The sequence below is a fragment of the Microtus pennsylvanicus genome, chromosome 17, assembly GCF_037038515.1.
Source record: "Microtus pennsylvanicus isolate mMicPen1 chromosome 17, mMicPen1.hap1, whole genome shotgun sequence".
Lineage (NCBI taxonomy): Eukaryota > Metazoa > Chordata > Mammalia > Rodentia > Cricetidae > Microtus > Microtus pennsylvanicus.
In genome coordinates, this window is record NC_134595.1 from 31,438,747 (window position 1) to 31,460,428 (window position 21,682).

The 21,682-nt window shown below is 51.5% G+C and overlaps 1 protein-coding gene across 4 annotated transcripts in view; it reads right to left on the reverse strand.

Annotated features, from left to right (window-relative positions):
* Positions 1-21,682, reverse strand: part of Sh3bp4 (SH3 domain binding protein 4) — an 82,167-nt gene that overhangs the window by 7,827 nt on the left and 52,658 nt on the right. For 3 of the 4 annotated variants that reach the window (XM_075951239.1, XM_075951241.1, XM_075951242.1), the window contains 2 exons: positions 10,747-10,994; positions 1,671-4,024 (listed from right to left, as the gene is read on the reverse strand). In XM_075951239.1, coding sequence (XP_075807354.1) covers positions 1,671-4,024; positions 10,747-10,864 — 2,472 coding nt within the window. In that variant the 5' untranslated portion in view covers positions 10,865-10,994. Of the gene's footprint in view, positions 1-1,670; positions 4,025-10,746; positions 10,995-14,887; positions 15,234-21,682 lie in introns of those variants that run through there. The other variant, XM_075951240.1, reaches the window with a different exon arrangement.

Genomic DNA, 21,682 nt, shown 5'->3' on the forward strand with positions numbered 1-21,682 from the left:
TCGCACAGGACCCTCCTCTCTCCAAACCTGCCATGATCGATAAGAACCTGACCACAAAAAGTAAATACGAAATGGGCATAAAGCCCCCATCCATGATGTTTGCCCAGAGGAAGGAATTGGGCCTACTCCGGGTAAGCGTCCTTCCGCGGTGGGATGCTGTTTATGCTCCACGGAAACACCTAATTCTCCAGTCAATGATGAACACTGGCAGAGGGCTCCTGCCTGGGGAGCTCCAGTCAGCCAGGGAGGCCAAGGCAAGGGACTCTCCATGACCTTCGGGGAATTTGTTTACATGGTGACAGCTGAAGAGACCTGTCTGCCCCTGGTGGGTGACCCACATGCAGAGCCCATGTTGTCCCCATTCACTTCTGGCTTCTTTCCCAGTGAGACAGCCAGCAAGGCCTACTGGGGCCTAACTGTCAAGGGCCTTCCTAACTGCAGTTCACACTGCCACCTCCCTTTCTGGGGAGTCCTAGGCCTGTTCTTCCCATACCGTGGCGCAATCAAAGGGTCTCTCAGGCCTTGCTGCTCCTCAAAGAGATGTGTGATGATGTCACGCGGAGGGGGCAGGTGGGGATGGGATGTGGAGCAGGAAGGCAGCCCAAGAAGCTGGGGACAGGAAAAGCAGGAAGGATCAAGAGGAGGTCACCAAGGGGTCCTACCAGCCACAGTGACCATCAGCACCTTACAACTTGGGTGGGCTGCCTATGGGAAGCCACAGGGCTGTTCCACTGCCTTATGCTCCAAGGCCCAGGTTGCTGGAAGACCTGGGAAAGTCTCAGGAAATGTCTCTAGGTGGCCTGAGATCAGGGCGCCTCAGAACCAAGCATGGAACTTTTGTTTCCCATGTATTTCTTAGAACGCCTATTCGTTTCATACCGGCCAAGAGCCTGTCCCCCATGGACTCAGATGAACCCCAGTCAGGGAGAAGGTATTGCAGTAGAGACAGAAGCTGGAGGTGCTGGGTAAAAAATACAAAGCAAGAACTCACATCAAGGCAAGGCCAGGATTTGGGACAAAAGGCTTTTGCCCTAAGTCACAGAGTCTGCTGAGGACCTAAGGACACACAGATACCCTCTCAAGACCCAAACAGAGGCTTCTGGATCACAGCCTGCAGCCCCTCCTCCCATTGGCTTTCTAGTGCTGCGATAAACATCATGAACTAAAGCACCTTTGGGGGGCGGGGTGTGGAGAAAGGGTTTATTTGGCTCATACATCCTGATCACTGAAGGAAGTCCGAGCAGGAACTCAAGGAGGAGCAGAGGTGGGAACCACGGGGGAACACCGCTTATGGGCTTGCATCCCACGGCTTGCTCATTCAGCTTTCTTAGACGATTCAGGATAAACTCCCCGCTCATGTCAATCACTAATCAAAAAAATACTCCCCACAGACAATCTGAGGGAGGTAATTTCTCAACTGAGGCTCCCTCTTCCTGGGGAACTCTAGTTTGTGTGAAGCTGACCAAAACTAACCAGCACACACAGGTCCCCCAGAGGCCACAGACAGGCTCATAAATGCAGGAGAAGAGAGGGAGACCTTCTTTAGGGGTCTTTAAGGATCCAACAGCTACACTTCCAATACTATCCCCTTGTGAGCTGGCCCAACATGACCCGTGCTTGTCTGCCTCAGGAAGCTCACCCCAAGGTTTGAACACATGCTGGGCACTCACCATCACTAGCTCCTTCTGGAAGGACTTCCGGTCCTTGTTGTCAGGGTTGTTACAGTCTTCCTTCAGCTTTTCCAGAACAGATGCCACCCGCTCCGCCTCGCTGTCCAGCTCTGCCCGGCAGAAGAAGGTGAGCGGCAGGTTGCCGTAGCCCAGGGCGTCGGCGAAGGCCCGCCAGCTGCTGATGTTCTCCATGAGCAGGGTCCGCACGGAAGCATAGATGTAGGTGAGGAACTTGCAGGGCCGGAGGATCTGCTCCAACAGCAGCGACGTGCTCAGCTCGGGCCCCGAGAAGAGGCTGGGCCGGACCTTGCCGACCACCAGCACGTTCTTAGTGTGCACCAAGCCCACCTTGCCCTGATAGTAGCCGATGTACCACTCCTTGGTCCACAGCTGTCCCTTGAGGCGGATGCGCTCCTCGCTGAGCAGGGCCACCGTGTCGCCCTTCTTGTACTCCAGAAGGTAGTGGCTCTTGTTCTGCCGCACCACGGTCTTCAGGAGCTTGCCAAACTTGAGACTAGACACGGGGCGGTCCTGAAACGTTGGGTACTTGGTGGTGACAACGAACGGGGACAGGATGATCTTCCCGACCTCATTCTTCTTGAGGAACCTCCTCTGCCCGGATGGCTTAACGGCGCTCTTGGGGGGTGGCTGGGGAGTCTGGACACAGAACTGGGTGAGGATGGCGTCCTGATCGTCCTTCACCTGTACCCTCAGTGTGAAGTCGGACAGCTCGTTGGGGTTCTGGGAGATGACGGAGTAGATCAGACGGCTGACCTTGCCCAGTTTCATCTGGAACCCTCTTACCACTTTGGCTTGCTCGTTGGCCTTGACCTCGTAGTTGGTCATGTTGGAGAACATACACACTCTGAGATCTTGGGGCCTGGACAAGATGAACTGGTGCTTGCCCCACAGCTGTAGGGCTACGGGCGCGGGACCGGGAGCCTGCCGAGTAACCTCACTGACCAGCAGGGTCTTAGGGGCACAATCATGTCCAAAAATGGTCACCACTGTCTTGAAGGACGGATGGATGTGCTTGGGACCATAAAGACCCACAGTGACTCTCTTATTGATGAAATCCCACACGGTGGAAGGGTAGAGGATGTTGGGGCCCTGGGCAACAATAGCGAGGTACATGCAGGGTTCCAGGTTGTCCAGCTGTACTTGGACCGTGTCCCCATAGCTGTAGCTGAGGGGGATGGGTACATAAGGCCCCTCCTTCGAGTCACTTCTCAGACACTGCAGGGCCACTGTACTTTTGCTGAAGATGTCCCCTTTCACCTCGGCAGAGACTTTCATCTCCAAGATGATGAAGGTGCTCACCTCCAGGTTGCTCAGCTTCACCTCCACCACGGGGCTGATGGAGCTGGACCTGTCACTGTTGAGCTCCAGCGGAGGATCCAGCAGGGCTTTGATGGAGATCTGCTGCGTCTCCCCAGGGGCTACATGGCCCTCGGGCACATGGATGCTGATGTTGGTGTCGGGAAGCTGCACAGAACCCCCAGAACTATCCAGCTTGCACACGATATTTGTTTCCACAGCTTGGGTCTGGCCCCAACCTGGGCTTTGGCCAAGGAGGTCTAAGTCATGGCAGGATCGGGCCAACTTCCGGTGATTCAGCCAGGCAGTTCGGAAATCTTCTCGGCTTTGGAACTGTTCTGGGGCCGGTGACTTCAAGCCCGTGAAGAAACCGGACGTTGTGGGAGCTTCTGATTTGGCTTGCAGGACGGAGAGTTCTGAAAGGCTGTAGGAACGCTTGCTTCTGAAGAAGGGATTGTCCCGCTTGACCGGCTGCTCCACGTGGAGTCCATTGGTGGCCGGGAGCTCGTCAAAGATGTTACCGGTGCTGTTGGTGGTTGCTGAGCTGGATTCGGTGAAGGAAGATGTGCCCGTATCAAAGAGCAGCAAGTCTACTGTGCTCTTGGGGTTTAGCTCATCCATGCTGGGTTGTGCATTCCCATTCAGAAATGGGTTCGTTCGGACTCCATTCCAGAAAGGGTTGTTACTGTAGGGTCTGCCAGATTCTTTCTGGTCGTCTGTCCAGCCCCCTAGCAGATCTAGCTCCTTGGCGACTTCTTCAGGGCTATCTGGGAGATTGTCAATCATGCCGCTGTCACTCAGGGTAGAATTCCGGTAGTTCAGCGGCTGCACGTAGGAGGAAGGGATGTAGCCCATCTCGGTGGTGTTGTGGGCATACCACCACTCCCCGCCAGACGTATCCAAGACGTAGAGGTGGTCGCCCTTGGAGAACTTCAGGGTGGTGAAGTTGTTTGGGCAATAGTCTTTGATTGCAATCACTTCCTTTGCATTTCCAAAAGGCGTGGGGTTGTCTACTAGCAAGGCACTGGGGGAAGGCACTGCACAAAACAGAGAGGGAGAGAGAGAGAGAGAGTGAGGCCAGGCCTACAGGCACAGGAGACACTTTCAAACTGGGGACAGAGTGAGTGGATGAGGGGTGGGCCAGAACTGGATGGTGTCATGATGTAGTCACCAACCCAGCAAGGAAAGAATAGAAACCATCCTGGGGAAAGATCCATGCGAGCCCCACATGGCCCATGTAATGACTCAGGAGCACTCTGGTATCCTGCCACCTAGCTACTTTCCAATTCAACCTTCTAGCTGGGACAAAGGACCCATAAGAATGTCCCTCAACCACCCTAGAAATGCAGGCCACATGATAGACAGTGAACATGTCCCTATGCTCTGAACACCTCATTTTGATAAAATTTTTTATCTAATTTCTGATCAGGACTGTCACTATGATGAAAGGGAGGACAAACATGACATGCTGGAGAAGACACTGACATTATAGGCTAGGCAGTGGCCCAGTGATGCTATGGGCTAGGCAGTAGCTCAGTGATGCTATAGGCTAGGCAGTGGCCCAGTGATGCTATGGGCTAGGCAGTGGCCCAGTGATGCTATGGGCTAGGCAGTGGCCCCATGATGCTATAGGCTAGGCAGTGGCCCCGTGATGCTATGGGCTAGGCAGTGGCCCAGTGATGCTACGGGCTAGGCAATGGCCCAGTGATGCTATGGGCTAGGCAGTGGCCCCATGATGCTATAGGCTAGGCAGTGGCCCAGTGATGCTATGGGCTAGGCAGTAGCTCAGTGATGCTATAGGCTAGGCAGTGGCCCAGTGATGCTATGGGCTAGGCAGTGGCCCAGTGATGCTATGGGCTAGGCAGTGGCCCCATGATGCTATAGGCTAGGCAGTGGCCCAGTGATGCTATGGGCTAGGCAGTAGCTCAGTGATGCTATAGGCTAGGCAGTGGCCCAGTGATGCTATGGGCTAGGCAGTAGCTCAGTGATGCTATAGGCTAGGCAGTGGCCCAGTGATGCTACGGGCTAGGCAGTGGCCCAGTGATGCTATAGGTTAGGCAGTGGCTCAGTGATGCTATAGGCTAGGTAGTGGCTCAGTGATGCTATGGGCTAGGCAGTGGCCCAGTGATGCTATAGGCTAGGCAGTGGCCCAGTGATGCTATAGGCTAGGCAGTGGTCCAGTGATGCTATGGGGTAGGCAGTGGCCCAGTGATGCTATGGGCTAGGCAGTGGCCCAGTGATGCTATGGGTTAGGCGGTGGCTCGCTGCACGTATGGACTGGGAATGAGGAACACTCAGATTCCAGCGACAGATCATTGAGTCCTTGTTTTCTGTTGGTATGGAAGACAAAAAAGGAGGGGCAGGTTCTTGACAACCAGGACTAGTTCAGTTTCAAAGTCCAACCCACTCCTCACTCCTCTTCAGGTGATAACGATTTTTGCAGGTCTTTTGGAACCATTTTAAATGACTGCTTGAAGCAAGGAACCCCCATCCCCTGATAATCGGAGGTTCGTCTAGCCATGGACTGTGCTACTACCCAGTATCTATTGAACACAGCCTGAAAAGCCATCACTTTGAAAACAGCTCATGGTAAGGCCTGGTCTCCCTCCTCACACCATGCCTGTGAGTACCACAGACCACACCTGGAACAGACAAACTAAGTCATCTAAGTAGAGTGTATGCCTGGAAATATAACATAATGGATGTGTTCAACTCCCATATGTGGCCTGCCCCAAGTGAGACAATTTTCAGGAGACAGGGAAAGCTCTTTCTGATGGAAGCAGACAGGGACCCTCCCCCAGGGAGCCCTCCGCCATGACCTTACTTAGTCTAGAGACATCTGGTCTCTACAGCAAACAGAAAGAAACATTCTTTCCTTCTAAAATTAAACTAAATTGTGCTGGTGCGCGTGCAGGCGTACACACTGGTGCGCGTGCAGGCGTACACACTGGTGCGCGTGCAGGCGTACACACTGGTGCGCGTGCAGGCGTACACACTGGTGCGCGTGCATGCATGCACACAGGTGTACACACTGGTGCGTGTGCAGGCGTACACACTGGTGCGCGTGCATGCATGCACACAGGCGTACACACTGGTGTGCATGGCATGGGTGTGGAGAACAGACCGTAACTTAGGACTAGGTGCTCTCTTTCCATTGTGAGATCCAGAACTTGATGTCGTGTCCTCGGGCTTAAGCAACAAGCCCTCCTAGCCACTGAACCATCTTCCCAGTTCAAATGAAACTTTGTCTAAAACTGACTGCATGCAGAAACGAGCAAAAAGGGCTAAAAAAATTCTCAGCTAACCCAACTTGACAGCTGCTCAATACAGGATGAAGTCCGTGGTCACTGGGTCATCATCTATCACACTGGCTGCCCAGACACCATTTCCTGCCAGGTTCATTTCTCTTTGAAAGGGGACACGACAAATCAAATTCTGTCTCCGTGGCCAAGCTTGGGGAGCAGACAAGGAAGTCACTTAGATTCACAGCCGGCCGAGGGGCACTCACCGGGCTCTTTGGGCCCTGGAACCTGCCCTTCACTCGTTTAAAAGGACACAAAGCCCTGTTTCAGGGCCCTGCTGCTGCCGGTTCACCAGACCGACGTTGAGTTGCCTTTTGGAACCATGTAACCATGGGGTCCCCTATTTTCCCAATGGAGAAAAGACAACCTTTTCAGGAGGCTGTGGTGTGGCCTGATGGTGTACAGCCTGAAGTTGGGGTTGTACATAATCTGCCAGAAAAATCCATCCATTCCCTACTAATTTCATTTTTTCTCTACAACACTTAATACAGGACAAGGGGAATGTTCTCCTTTATTCTCAAAGTTCAGAGGAACAAAGAGACCAATATTAAATTGAAGCAAAGGTATAAAAAAAATCATCAGTGTGCAAAAAGGGGAGTCAAGGAATTCCTGGCTTTCTAAAGGGAAGAGAAGGGCGGGAGGCAGAGACTTTTGAGGAAAGGAGTGTGTGATCTTTAGGGGAAACCACCGTGTCTGTAAAACATGCCGTGCCTGGGACACGGGCTCACAGATGACTCTAAGATGAAAGCGAGGTAAATGAGGAATGAGACAGTCCACGCAAACATGTGGACACACATCCCTTCCTGTAGTGTGAGTTTAGCCATGGAAACGGGGGAAGGGAGAGGAGGCAATCTTCCTGGGTCTGGACTTCTAGCAGGAGGATACCTCTCCCTGCATCTGTACCCCACTCCCTGACCCCAGGTTAATCAGTGCAGAAGGTACCAGGCCCAGGGTTTGTCATTGCAGACTTGACGGGATTCAGGAACCAACACCTCAAAACACCATCCAGAATAATTTCTGCTAGGGAACACGAGGAGAGCGTATCCTCCCTGTGCCTGAGGCCAATGTGGCCCGAAATGTGGGACTCACACAGCTGGGCTTCGACACACTTAGCCCAGACCCCCTGTCCCCACTACTCCCCATGTGTCATCAAACCTGCCTAGAAACATTCAATCTTAGCCTCAAGTTTGGGGTCTTCACTTCCGTCAAAGGGCTCCTGTGTCACGCTAGCACACACGTCATGGTCTGTATGCACTATGGTTGTTAATCTGTCTTTGTTGAGGACGCCATGTCTGAAAGGTGGAAATCTTCATCTCTCAAAGGCATATAAGTACTCCAGGAGCCTGGCACACAGCAGGCGGTCAGGGAATATTTAGGAGCTGACAGTCACACGTCAGCACCAGAACCATTGAATCATGGGGCTGACAAACAGGTCACAAGTCCCCTGGCCTGTGCCCTTCTGCCACCACCTCCTAACAGTGACGAACTAGATTGGTTCCTTTCTCCTGCCTGATGCCATGACAAAACAGGTGACAAAGGCACCCGAGCAAAGGAAAGGGTTCGTTTTGGCTCAGGGTCTGAGGGTGTCAAGGCGGGAGGCATGGTTAGCAGCGTGTGAGGCGGCCTGTCTGCAATCAGGAAGCAGAGAGGAATGAGTGCTGGGGCTCGGCCGGCTTCCTCGGTTTCTCCTTTTTTCTCCAGTCCATGGGATGGTGCGACTCACATTTAAGGGGCGTCTCCACCCCTCAATGAACCCAGTCTGGGAACTGACTCACTAGCTAAATTTGTCTTCTAGGTGAGTCTCAATTCTGTTAAAAAGCAAATGTCAACCATCACATAAATCCTGCCTCTGAAAGGATGAGGATGAATGAAGACCCTGCAGGGAGAGAGGCCAGCTTCCTCTCTGGAAGACCCTGCAGGGGGAGGCCAGCGGCCTCTCTGGAGGTGCGCTATGTGACCCTGCAGGTAACAGGAAAGGGCAGGTGAACAGGAAGAGAGCATAGCCAGTCTGTGTGAAGACACAAAATCACACAAAGCCTTCAGGTTGCAGAGCCCCGGCCCCGGGGAAATAACTGCCTAACGCTGGGTGGCCACGCAGAGAGACGCCACTGGTTGAGAAGGGTATGAGCCATGGGAAAGGCAGAGGGAGCTAGGCACTAGCAAGGCCTGTCTGCCCCTATTCTTCTTAACTTCTATTAACCTCTCCCTGACATGCGGGGCAAGGCTCCTCTGGAATAGGCATCTTAATTTCCCCACCGGCTCTAACCAGAGATGTGGGACAGCTAGGTGGGACTGCTGGCGTTCTGGCTGGCTCAGAGCTTTCCCTGAGCATCTGGGAGGAATTCTTCCCTTGATGTGTCAAGAAGGGATAGAGACAGGAGGGAAGGTCACATTGTGCTTCTGGGGCCTCGTTCTGAATCCCAAGAATGTTTGAAGGAAAACTGGAGAAAGGAAGTGAGCCAGGCAGGGTTAGAGGTCAGAGAAACCCTTCTCTCCCACGTATGTGGCCAGTCATGTCCTCTAGAAATAAAAGATAAAACCCAAAACACCAAAAACAAATAAATAAAACACACATAAAAATTAAATAGTGCATGCCAGCCATTAAAACCTTGTCGGAACCCCTCCAAAGTTATTTCCTGTTGTGCTCCCTTCAAATAATTAATTCTCTTACAGCAATATTTTCAAAATTTAAAAAAAAAAGCGCCAACGCACTAAAGCATGCTTTGTACACAGTCTGAAACACATCAATACAAATTATCATTTTAAGTTTACCAGACGGAAGAATCAGGATGGTTTTACTTAAAATTCTGAGCACTCTCCTCCTAGGAGACATGAAAATATATTTCACTTTTAAAGATCTGGCTCCTGCAAGGGCCAACAGTCTTGCATCCGTTGGGGAACCACCATGGGGCCACCAATTCCCTCCTGGGGACAAGCCTATAGAATCTCCATCCGAGCACCAGGAACAAGAGGGTACGGGGTGGAGGTTCTGCCTCACGAACTCTTCACCAAATCCCATCCTAATGGGATATGGGGCATACCGCCCAGACCGACAACCGCCTTTGTTATAATTCACAGAAAAATTTTCCCTGGGTGTTGACAGCTTCAGGATTCTGGATAAGACATTTTTTACCGCCTGCCCTAAGTTTGTACACAAGCAAAGCATGAATGAGGGTAGAAGAATCTGCAGCGGATGTTGTGACAAGGGTCAGTTTGCCCTTTGATGCACACACTAAGAAAATGAACGTGATGCTACCGGCTGGGATAGGCCAGCATCAAGGCCCAGGGATCATCTGCAGAAACCAGACTAGGCCTCCTCCTCAGTCCTGAGTGACCTTGGATTCTCAGGTGCCCTCTCTGAACCACACTGGCTCTGCATACTGGGGCAAGCTTTCTTGCTTTCAGGACAATAGCATTTGGTTATTTTTAAACACTCAGCTCTCGTGTCTGTGTTTTGAGCACAAACCATGCAGGTTCTGCTCACCTTTTCCAGCCCTCCACCCCCAAAGCTAGAAATAAGAACACGTTGCCCACTACCCGACTGCAAAAAACAAATGTTCTGTTATTTATAGCAACACCCACTAACTCTGTTGCTAAAACACCTTCCAGTTCGTTCCCTTTCTTTCAAAGAGCACGTGCGGCAGAGCTCGGGACTGCGTGCACTAGCCAGGGCAGGGGAGCAGGTAGCTGATGTGAGGGCTGAAGACACGGGGGCTGTAGCTTCAGTCCAGAACCGCTTAGTCTGGAGTTTGCCAAGGGAAAAGGAACAGTTCTCAGGAATAAAGTTCTGAGTGCTCAGCGGGAGAGGGAGGATAAGGAGAGCAAGATGTGCGTGTGTGTGTGCGTGCGTGTGTGTGTGTGTGTGTGTGTGTGTGTGTGTGTGTGTGTGTGTGTGACATCAGCAGTGAACTGTCAATGCTATAAGAAAGAAGGCAGACCATGGTGAACCAGGTGACCAGGATGCTACCAGTGCATCCCAAGGTCCAAGCTACTAGATGTGGTCCAGCAAGGTGACAGTGGACTTTCAGGAACCGAATGACACCCTGGGATACATGCACGTGTCTGAAAGATAGATTTGCCAACGGTCGGAGTCTGTGAGCTAGCCAGCCAGCCTTGTGCACTTGGTAAGTTCCAGGTTCAGTAAGATCCCCTGTCTCAGAAACCAAGGAGGGTAGCATCTGAGTGACGTGTGGACTCCAAGTGAACTTGCGTACATGTGCACCCCCACCCGTGTGCCCCTGCCCACATAATAGTAAGTGCATGCGTGTGCACACAACTGTCTCCCGACACACTCAAAGCTGAGATAAATGGGCATTGTTTCAGGGAGGAACCGAGAGCACAGCAAGGGTTAGAGGGAGGGATACAAAACCAGTTGCCCGAATGCCTAAGAAGCTCCAGGGTTAGGGAGACATCAACACCCCACTGACCCCTCAGCCAGGAGTTGGCTAGGATCTTACCTTTGACATCATTAAAGCTTGTCTCTGAGAAGCCCTCGCTCAGGTCAATCAGAGTCCCCTCTGACTTGCACCGAGGGAGGCCACTGGAGTTGGCAGCCCGGATGCGCTGGGCTGCCATGCTGAAAGTCTTGGGCGGGTGAGGCGCTATGAACTCATGTCTTCTCCTCCAGTTCCAGCAGGGACAGCAGCTGCAGTCTCATAGGGCAGTCACGCTGCACAGCAGGGTCAACTTGGCAGTGTGCTTCTTCCTGGAGGAGGAGAAGAAATGATTTCCTCTGAGTGAGCAGAGCATGGCTTTGGGGGGAATCGTCCAGGAGGAGGGAATCCTCTTTCTTCCAGATCATTCCAGGGAAGAGAGGAGCAATTCATTGCTCTGGCCTGGGAGCAGAGGCGGCATGCTGCCCAGACTCTGTGACCAGTGAGCATGCAGAGACACTCTTCCTAGGGCACAATGGGGTCTGTCAAATGTGTCCCAGCACCTGGCTGGCTATGCAGTCAAAGGGGACAGTCTGGGTCTGTGTGGGACACGGCCACTTCCAGGACTCAGGAAGAAAACAGCCTCTGTCTGCCCAGAGTTGTGGGTCCTGTTGGAGGAACAACCATGGGTTGCTTGGCACAGGCAATACTGAGCCAGTGGTTCTTAAAGCCTTTCCACGGTGATTTAGGGGGCTGCTCCTTGCCTGTGCGTACCCACAGTCCCCACTGGACCTCAAACAGGCATCCAGTCTGCGGGGCCATGAGGGATTTGATGTGTAGCTAATACATGTGATGTGGGGCCCTGAACTGCTATTACTATGTGTGGAGGACATTACTATGAGTTGGGGGAGAGACAGGACTTAAGCACCTGTGGCAAGATGGGGGTGTGTTTCATTGGTTTGGAGCAGACCCTAACCCAGGACTGATGGTCAAGCAATAGCAATGGCAAAGAGTTGATTTCAATGCGTGAGTTTTGCAACATCTCTAACAGAAGCCTGCCTCAGCGGGCCACCATCAGCCACTGCTGGCCCACGGCACTGAAAGGAGACAGACAAATTTTATTCCCACACAACTGGGTCCTTACAGCATGACTTGAGTTCCTCATGGCTCAATACTCTATTTTGAAGATGACTGGAAATGGGGCCCCTGCCGCAGGTGTGAGGTTCTCACACCCACTCTCTATAACAAGGTGATACTTTGTGCTCACCACAGACAGATACTGGGGTTCAACCTGAAGGTCAGAAAAGCAAAGCAGTCAGCCACTGGTTCTTATCTCTATCTTAATCCGAAATGGTGAGCCTGCCTCCAGGAATCTCAGAAGGAGACTGTCTGTGAGCTGTCTCCTCCCATTTTATAATTCTCTCTAGTTCTGGGATTTGAGGAATGCACTGCCCAGTTTCTATGGCAAACTAGTGTGGTTATGGGATTAGAGGTGTGTGTTACCACTGCCTGGTCTGTAAGGCTGGCCAGTGGGGCTGTTTAACTCTCTGATCTTCAGGCAAGCTTTATTTATTAAAATACAAGTGAAATATCACTACACACTCCACTCAAAGGCTCCATGCAGTAAACGAGCAGGCTCTGCTCCCATCTCCGGCAGACAGGGTGACCGGTAGGTACACAACCTGAATCCTATTCAGCCCTGGTGTTTGTGTCTGTCTCCTGGGGTTAAAACCCCATAAAGTAGACTTGGTTGGTTTTTTTTTTTTTGACTATACATGATGCTTCACATGGAATGATGGGGAACAGAAGGCAAGGGCTCAGGGAACGCCACTTACCAGCACCAAGCATCCAGGGACCAGTGGCCAGAACTCCAAGAAAGGCTTCCGGGTTCCCGCCCACCTTAATACTCCAGAAGATGACTGCTTCCTAGCTCTCTGAGCCAAAGGCTCAGTGTCATTTATGGACACTGGGAAAAAAATCAGAGGCTCAGGGTGGGGGCTGTCACTTCAGGCATGGGTTGGAGCCCATATATAACCTGAGCTTGCCGGAGAGACTTTCCAGCTGCACAGTGCCAAGTGTCCCCTAAGGGTGGGGCGCCTAAACAGAGGCAGTTGACCATACAACCAATGTGGAAGGGAAGGTGAGGTTAGGGGTTGTCTACTGGCCGTGACAGCTGATAGCAGATTTTGTTTGGCTCGTAGATGCCGATGCAGCCAGAGATGCTCTGAGGACCCCATACAAAAGATAGGTAACACATTGGCTCTTAATCTACTCTAGGGACACAGGCATTTAGTACTTGTGCCGGCTTTCCCATGTCTAACATGTCTCTTCCAACGACGGAAATGACTCGGCCACTTCTGCCATGCCTCCTCCCTTACTCCTTTTAAGAAGGGGTCGTATGGACTGCCCCACTCCTAGCCATAAGAACCGATTTCATCGAGGGTTAAAGAACCGAAGCCCAGACGGAAAAAAGGGGCACAGCGCTGAGCTCTGAGGCGACCTCTTGGTTTCAGAAAGCTACGGGCTCCCACACAAACCGTCTAAGATGAGACAGGCCATAGGAGCTGGAGCTCAGTATAGCCCTGCTCAAAAGTACTTGGAGCCTGGAACTGGATCAAGGGTAGGTCCTGGAGTGCCCAGTCAAGAACAGCACGCAAAGCGGGTGGGGACCAGGGCTGGATGGGTCAATTACGTCTTTCCCTGGGGTCTTTCGGGGTTTGAATGAGAAATGTCTCCTAGAGGCTTCAGTATTTGAATGCTTGGCCCCCAGTTGGCAGCCCTGTTTGGGGGGGGGGGCTTTAGGTGATGCAGGAAGTACATCACCAAGGGTGGGTTTGAGGATTAAAAGGCTCATGGTACTTCCAGTTCATTCTCTGCGTTTGTGCTTGTGGTTCAACATGGGAGCTCTCAGCTTTCCTGCGCCTGCTACTGCGTCTGATGCTTGCTTGCTGTCATGCCTCCCTGCCATGATGAACTCTTAGCCCTCTGGAGCCGTAAGTCGAAATACATCATTTCTCCCATATGCTGTTTTTGGTTGTGGTGTTTAATCACCGCCACCGAAAAGAGACTGACACTCCTGGCTGGGAACTGTCAAGCAATGTAGCTGAGAAAAACACTGTTTCCTTTGGGAATGGTTATGTGGGTTTAGGAAAGCTGGATGCTGCTGGCCAGGTGCAGGAGCAGAGGACAGTATTGAGGGATCGGCTGGATGGCCTTGCTGCTCCCAAAATCTTGAGCAGAGGAACAACTTACACAGAGGTACCGGGATATTTTTGAGTGGGCATCTTTATCGGGGTGGACCAGGGGTGGACACCAGGGCATTGTATCTACAAGGCCGAGGCTCTGGAGGTTTCCCACAATCACCACAAAGGACACAGAGGTCAGTGGAAAACACAAGCGATCGATACAGAAAAGTGGTCCAGGACCCTCTCGTGACCATCAGATCCAGGCCTCAGGAGTGGGCACAGTGTTCTAAGAAGACGAATCATGGTTGTCTCTAATGGAGGGGACACACTAGTGCCCTGAGCCCGGGAGAGAGACAAAAGGAACGGCAGCAGTTACACAGAGACAAGCACGATATAGAAAACGATGACACCCTCAGAGGCGACATTCAAGAGACAGATAAGTCACCACCTATGGGTGCCCCATCAGATGGAGAAGCCAAGCTCGGAAGTGTGAACACCGGTACTTGGACATGCCTTGTATTCAAACTGGGCACCAGTGGGCTCACTCACACACAGCCCCCACCCTTTCCACAGAGCAGGGGACCTTTGTCCTATGGTAAAAAAAAATCCTAAGAAGGTCAGTTTTTCCCTCTCCAGTGATAGCCCATCCTTGAATCAGATCCTGGCACTGTCAATACCACACTGAGTGGTCCTTTGAGGACATTTTCTTCGAGCTAAGCGAGAGGGCAGTTGGCCCCTCTGGACTTGCCTGGACGGGTTTCTCCTCCTTCCTCGAGGGACAGTCCAGGCAGGTGGAATGTGAAGCCCTTCTTTTTACCAACTCTATGGCTCTGTGCCAGGCACACGGAGAGAATGGTAGCTGCAAGCGCCCAGAGTTACCCTGCATTCTGTACCCATTACCCAGAAGATGGGTCCTTGCTCTCATCGCTACGGGTGAATGCACTCATTTCCCCCTACCTGGGCTTCTCACTGTCCATGCCTGACCCTCCTCGTGCTGACAAGGCATGAGTACCAACCCTCCGTCTCTGTCTCTCACTCACCTTGTGGAAGCAACTGCTCTCAGGAGTCCTTGTGACAGCCTCAAGGCTGGCCACTGTTTCCTTAGCCTTACAGCCAGTGCTGTGGGCTTTACCGACTCTTCACCATCTGTCCTTGAGGGCGTCTCGTTTTCTCTAAAGTCACACCATCTCATTCCCTCCAACCTCTGGGAGTTATTGCTGGTCTCGAAGGAGGCCAAATCAACTTTCCCAGCCCGGCATGCTAAGCCCTCTTGGGTTTGTCTCACCTTCACTGTCAGGCTTGCGGCCTGCCTCTTTCTACTGCACACTCATCCCGACTACATTGGGACCTGCTGTTTCTCAGGCCTGCCTAGAAGTTGCTCTTTCATTTTTCATTCCAGGACCAAAAACCATGATGGCTTATCTGGGCTTTCGAGAAGCCAGGCTTCTCTGTATCCCCTCCCTCTTGGCTCCACCCACTTCCCCAGGAATCTGCAATTTCTAGGTGACTCATGGGTACTAGCTCTCATCAGATCAACCCAGTTAACCAATGTCCTCAGGCCTCTCCCCCCGCCCCCAGCTATTACCATTTTCAAACTGTTTATTTACACTCTGGGCCCTTCAAGGCTCAGGTGGACGGGGCTAGGCTCCCATTCAACACCCTATCTTGGGTACAGGATCACATAGGTGTCTAGGGTTTCCTGGGTCTAAATCCAACCCAAAGGTGGCCTCACACCTTCCCCAGCTCTTACCTCCCACTGGCAGCTACACCCGACCAGCTAAACAATCAGAGGACCCCCCATATCCCTCAATGACACACACACACACACCTGCATTGTCAGGGAGTAACCTCCACCTGACCTGTCTCAGCACGGGCACACCACCTCGGCTCAGCTCAATTACAGAAATTGGCTCCTTCCCGCCAGGCTGCCTGTATCCTGTAGCCCACACCTCAACCAGCACTGGGAGGCTCTCCACCCTCCCTTCTGTGTTCTCAGGAGTGCTGACACCACCTCCAGGCACCACACTACCTGCCTTGCTCCCACCTGCCTCCACGGTCTCGCTCAAGTTCCCTTCCCACAACAGGATCCAGCATGCCAGTGTGTGCTGTTTGGAGGCCTGGAAGGTTCTCCCCAGGCATCCACTAGCCTATCCCCCATCCATTCAACCATCTATCTATACATCTGTCCATCCATTCATCCACCTGTCTGTCTGTCCATTCATCCACCCACCCACCCAGGTATAACACCTGATCCACAGCAAGAGGAATGACTTCACCCCACGCTTCTCCTGTCCTTTTCTCAACACCACTAAAGTCCCAGTCTCCCTTAGCAAGGTGCCCACGGAACACAGACTTACTTGGTCTCTTTCTGTTCCTGCCGTAGGGAATTCCCAAGAGGATGGGGCAGAGGTATGTGGTGGGTATCCCGAATGACCTTTATAGAGCCAAGAGGCTGAAGTGATTTGATGACACACAGCATGTTGAACTTGGGGTGACTTTCCCCCTAAACACTGACAGCCTGGCTGGGTGGGCACCTCGGAAGTAGTCAGACAACCAGAAATGCAGGTGGAAAAAGACACCTGCATTTCTCCAAAGAAAGATGCCTCCATTTCTCAGGCTCCTGGCATCCTTCTCCAGGGCAGCCTATGGCTGCTTACCCTCTAGGTCAGTCTGAGGACACCGGGAAGGGTAGGCAATGACTCCACCCCAACCTTCCAGGCGCTGCTTGGGTAAGGAGGCACCCTCTGTGAGGCTCACTCCTAACTACTGAGGTTTTCTTTCCTATGTGCCAAGGCAGACTTGTTTAGAGACAAGACCCCGGGAGCTGGGAGGTTGGCACGCACTCTGCACAGACAGAACCGCTGACAGATCCTGCTGGCAGCCTCGGGCGCTCCGTGCCCTTCCTGCCGCTGCCAGCTTGCTTCCCTGCACCTCCCAGTCACGGGATTTGCATGTGGTGCTCTTTCTGCCAACACCCTGGCTCCAGGAACAATGAAACAACCCAATCCAGAAAAGGCACCAAGATGGGGGAGTGTCCTGAACTCACAGGACTGCGTGTGACTTGGGCAGAAACCAGGAGTAGCGGGCAGGGAGCCAGCCAAGGCGGGAGGAAACCAGGGCATGAATGTTAGGCACCTCCCTCACAGATTCCGGTTGGATTAAGGTGACCCACCTTTGACAACCACCTGCAGTCTGTGGAGTACTGGGCTGATTTCATCAGACTTTTCCCAGGTTTAAACGACAACAAAGGTATGAGTTTTGGTTTGTCCCTGTGACTTCCATCTTCTGGTTCCCCAAGAAACAGTTGTACTGGGAAGTCACTTGGTTTCCTAGGAGTCACCCTGAGACTAAAAGACTACCATTGCCTTAGTACCCTAGTATCTGGTCTTACAAGGAAGGCAAAGCCATGGGAATTTGCCTCCAAGCCTCGACCAGACTGGTCTAGGTACTGTCCCAAGTGGAGACAGCACAGCTCCAAGAAAACGCTTCCTAGAGAAGCAGGTGAGGAGAACATGCTCCAAAGTTTCCTCCTGAGGGGCTCAACTCTGCCTGGGAGTATGGAAACCCTGCCCACAGCTTGGCAGACAGGCGTCTATTCCCACTTGCCACCTGTAGATAAAGCAAAGTGTTGCCCTGTGGCTTCCAGAGGGGGATCTGAGGACCCGACTCCTGTGCCAGCGCCTGTGTGTTGTGTTTCAGGCATACGAGAGTCAGCGTGGTAGGCAGTAGCGGTCTGCAGCTACAGGAAGATTGTGCTCCGCCACGGAGGGAGCGAGGACAGAACGAAAGAGCAAGGCACGTGTGCCAAGCTGGTTCTGTCTCACGATCTAAAGAAGGGACGTCCTTCTCATGGCCATGGCATAAAGTCACCATAGCAGACCGCTCAGCATCAGCTTCTAGAAAAAAAAAAAAGGGTCCTAAGACTCAGAGGAGAAGAACTGTGTCCCTTGGGGGCAGGGCAGTAACTTGCCCACACTCAAGGACCGCAGTTGGCTGTTTTTACTCTTTTGGCTCATTGGGGGACCCACCACCCATCTCTCAAATAAATACACGGAGGCTCGTTCTTACCTACAAATGCCTGGCCTTAGCTTGGCTTGTTTCTAGCCAGCTTTTCTTAATTTAAATAATTCCATCTTCCTTTGCCTCTGGGCTTCTACCTTTCTCTATTTTTTAATTTCTTTCTTTCTTTCTTTCTTCCTTGGTTGCTGGTTGTATAGCTGGCCCATGGAGTCCTCCTTTTCTTTCCAGAAGAACTTTCCAGAGTTCTCCTTCTATTTATTCTCTCTGCCTGCCAGCCCCACCTATCCTTTCTCCTGCCTCGCTACTGGCCATTCAGCTCTTTATTAGACCCTCGGGTCTTTTAGACAGGCAAAGCAACACAGCTTCACAGAGTTAAACAAATGCAACACGAAACAATGCAGCATACCTTTGTATTATTAAAACAAATGTTCCACAGCATAAACAAACGCAACACACCTTAAAACACTATTCCACAACGAAGGACCAACCCTGCAATGCTGAAGGATTCACCAGAGACTTGAAGGGGAGCCCAGGGGCCAGTGACAGTTGGGAAGCCTGGCTCACTTGCAGCGATGGAGACCAAACAGGCAAGAATGAGCTGGATCAGTGACAAAAAGACAGAAAATTGAGTCGGGAGCATAGGATTGTGGTGGGGATCAAGAGTGCCATGCTGATTGTGCCACAGTGGACAAAGCACCCCCTTATGCCCCATGCTGCTGAAAACCTCAGAGTTTGGAGGCCAGCCAATAAGAGCGTGGCAATGCCTGTCGCCTAGAACCTCGGAGTCACTCATCAGAACCAAGTCTGTGGTCTGTTCCACTGTGCCATGCGGGTGACCAAGCCAGCGTGTGGTGTAGCTACCAGCAGATGGGGGATGAGGAGGGTCTTGTGACCGGCCCAGACTGCATACACTTCCAAGTTCTGATCTCCATTCAGTGGCCAGGAAGAAAAGGCACAATTGTCTCTGAAGTGTGGTTACAGCATTGAGGGATGTTCATTCATCTAACTTGAGTTCAGACTCCATCTGACATGTTACTCAAGTCTGCAAGCCAGTAGGATACATGATTTCCAACACTAGTCACAGACTTCCATATTGGAAAACAAGCAAAAAGCCAACCAAACAACCAAAATAGCTAGATGGAGCGACTTGTGCTTACAATCCAAGACATTGGGAGGCTGAGGCAAAATTCCAAGTTCAAGGCTGACCACAGCTACAGCTACATAGTGAGACCCTGTCTCAGAAAACAAAAATCAGACCACCACATATGTGTAATTTAATAGCACTTCTTAAATACATCAGTCCGCTTGGGTTAAGGCTCAGTGGTTAAGAGGGCTCGCTGCTCTTGCAGAGGGCCCAGGTTTGGTTCACAGCATCTCAGCTGGATGGCCTATAAGAACCTGTAATGCCAACTTCTGCCTGTAACACCTTCTTGAGGCCTCAGGAGAATTACACATGTGGCATTCTCTCACAGACCACACACATGAAAATAAATAAAAATGTTAAAATTCTTAAAAAAAAAACCCTCCCCCCACCGACAGCTGGCTTTGTTCTAAGGATGCTTTCTAAGTCTACCCAGGCAGATTAAAGACATCTTTTCTACTATCCCCTCCTCACGGGATTCTCAGGATGATCTTAGGTAGTACTCTGAGAAGCTCAGGGATGGCCAGTCTGCCCACCTCACAAGTGAGGGAGCCCAGGCTTGGCCATATTGGAAGGGGTGACTCTGAAGCTAACGGGGAGGCAGCGACCTTACGCAGTCCTGAATCTCCTGCGTGTCCCCAAGGGCAGTCCACATGCGCCATGTTCGAGTCTCAAGTACAGGACACACATTTAATTCCAGGGGCACAAACAGAAGTCACCACACCCCAAGCAGATCCATGGCAGTCCACTACAGTAGTCTCTGCAAAAAGCCAGGGTAGAGGGCAGAGTTGTGCCCTCCAATGCAGCATGAGAAAAAAAACCAACATGCACTACACTGCTCGATGCTAAACTGCATGCACACGGAGGTGCTGCTCCGGCAAGGTGAGGACAGGACGCCCTAGGGCTCCCTCCTTAGCCTCAGTTATTACTAAACTAGTGTCTGCCTCTGGCCAGAAGGACTCCACCAACATGTCACCTACCAGCTTTACTAAGTGGCTGACATTGAGTTAGGTCTATGTGATACATGCCTGTATTCACAGCATCAGGGAGGCTGAGGCAGGAGAATCACCTCACATGCAGAGGTCAGCCTGGGATACAGTGAGACCCTGGCTCAGAAAGAAAGAAAAAGAAGGACCATTTAGTGTAGTGAGCAAGTGATACAATTCCTGGGATGGAAGCAGATTTTTCCCCCTGGGGAACAAGTGCCCATGAATCAATCCCTGACCAGCTAGAGCAATGAACCAATTAGAAACCGGGGCTTTGCAAAGGTTTATTTGGGGAAACGGAGAAGCGCAGAGCTCTTGTCCCCCCAGCATTCTATGGCTCCTCCATCTATTTGCCCTCAGGACATTAAGGATAGAGCTAAAGTGTTCCAGATGCTGTGGAAATGGGAGTCCTTAAGCACCCAGCATGAGTGGGGGAAGGGGGAGGGGAGGGGGCAGCGTATCTCTTTAAGAGTACCATAAATATGCATCTCCTTAGAATTGCTCAAAGAACTAAAAGTCAAAACAATGTAACACGGAAATAACCAGTAAATGTAATGGTAAGATCCTAATCTACTTCATTTTCAGAGGTGTACATCTGGCAGAAAAGGGAAATGTTGACCTTTGGTACAAGGGACATTCTCCTTTAATAATGTTAAATGTCTGTTTTCTTATTTTTGATTGTTTAAAGATGTATTTTATTAAGTCCCATTCCCGGTCCCTATCTCCAGCCTTGGCTTCTACAGGTCCTCTGGAACTTGGCAAAGCCACTTTTCCCAGCATGGAGGCAGGTTGTCTGACTGGTGAGTGGGTTCTGAACACTTCAAACTCTCTCATGACACCTGCGAAGGGAATGGACCCCAGGGGGTGGAACCCGAGGTACCCAGTTCTGCCACTGTGACCCAGGGTGGGTCAGTATGACGTTTTGTTTACACTCCCTGCTGCTTGCAACTCCACTACTTAGATGATGGGGCTCCCTGAGTAAAGAGGACAACGTTAAGGCCCAGACTGAAAAGGTCTCAGAAGTGAACCAGGCTGACCAAGCCAACAGCCTCATCTTCAGGTCTGCAGGGGCCTGACTCCCATGGCCTGAAGCCTTATACCCGCTTCCAATTCTTGAAGTGACCCTGATACCTAATTTTACTGCATTTTGAATTATTTTTTTTCCTGCGCGCGTGTGTGTAGGGGTACAGGATCTCATTCTGTAGTCCAGGCTATCCTTAAACACACAGTAGTTCTCCCGCCTCTACTTCCCAATTGCTGGGATGACAGTTGTGTGCCACCACACCCGGCTTTTAAATTATTTTCTCAGGACAGTTTCCTAGATGAGAAAAATGAAGACTTACCAAATGCTTTGCTGGAAGGTTCTAGACATTTAAAACCTCTCAGCAGCGGTGGGAGTTCATTTCCCACCCTTCTGCAGCATTGAAGAAAGGCTCTAACCTACCAAGTAGGATCAGAATATCCAAGTTTGAGTCACTTTCCTTCACCACCACCCAGAACTCAGATCATGACCTGTGATAGTGGCATTTGGTGACACTGTAGCATCAGGTTTCTGTCTGAACGGCGACAAGATGGCTTTGTGGTATGTGTCTCAGAACACACCATCATGTGCCTTTCTTCCTTCCTTCCAAAGATTTATTTATATGTGTTTACCTGCATGTATGTATGTATGTATGTATATACACACC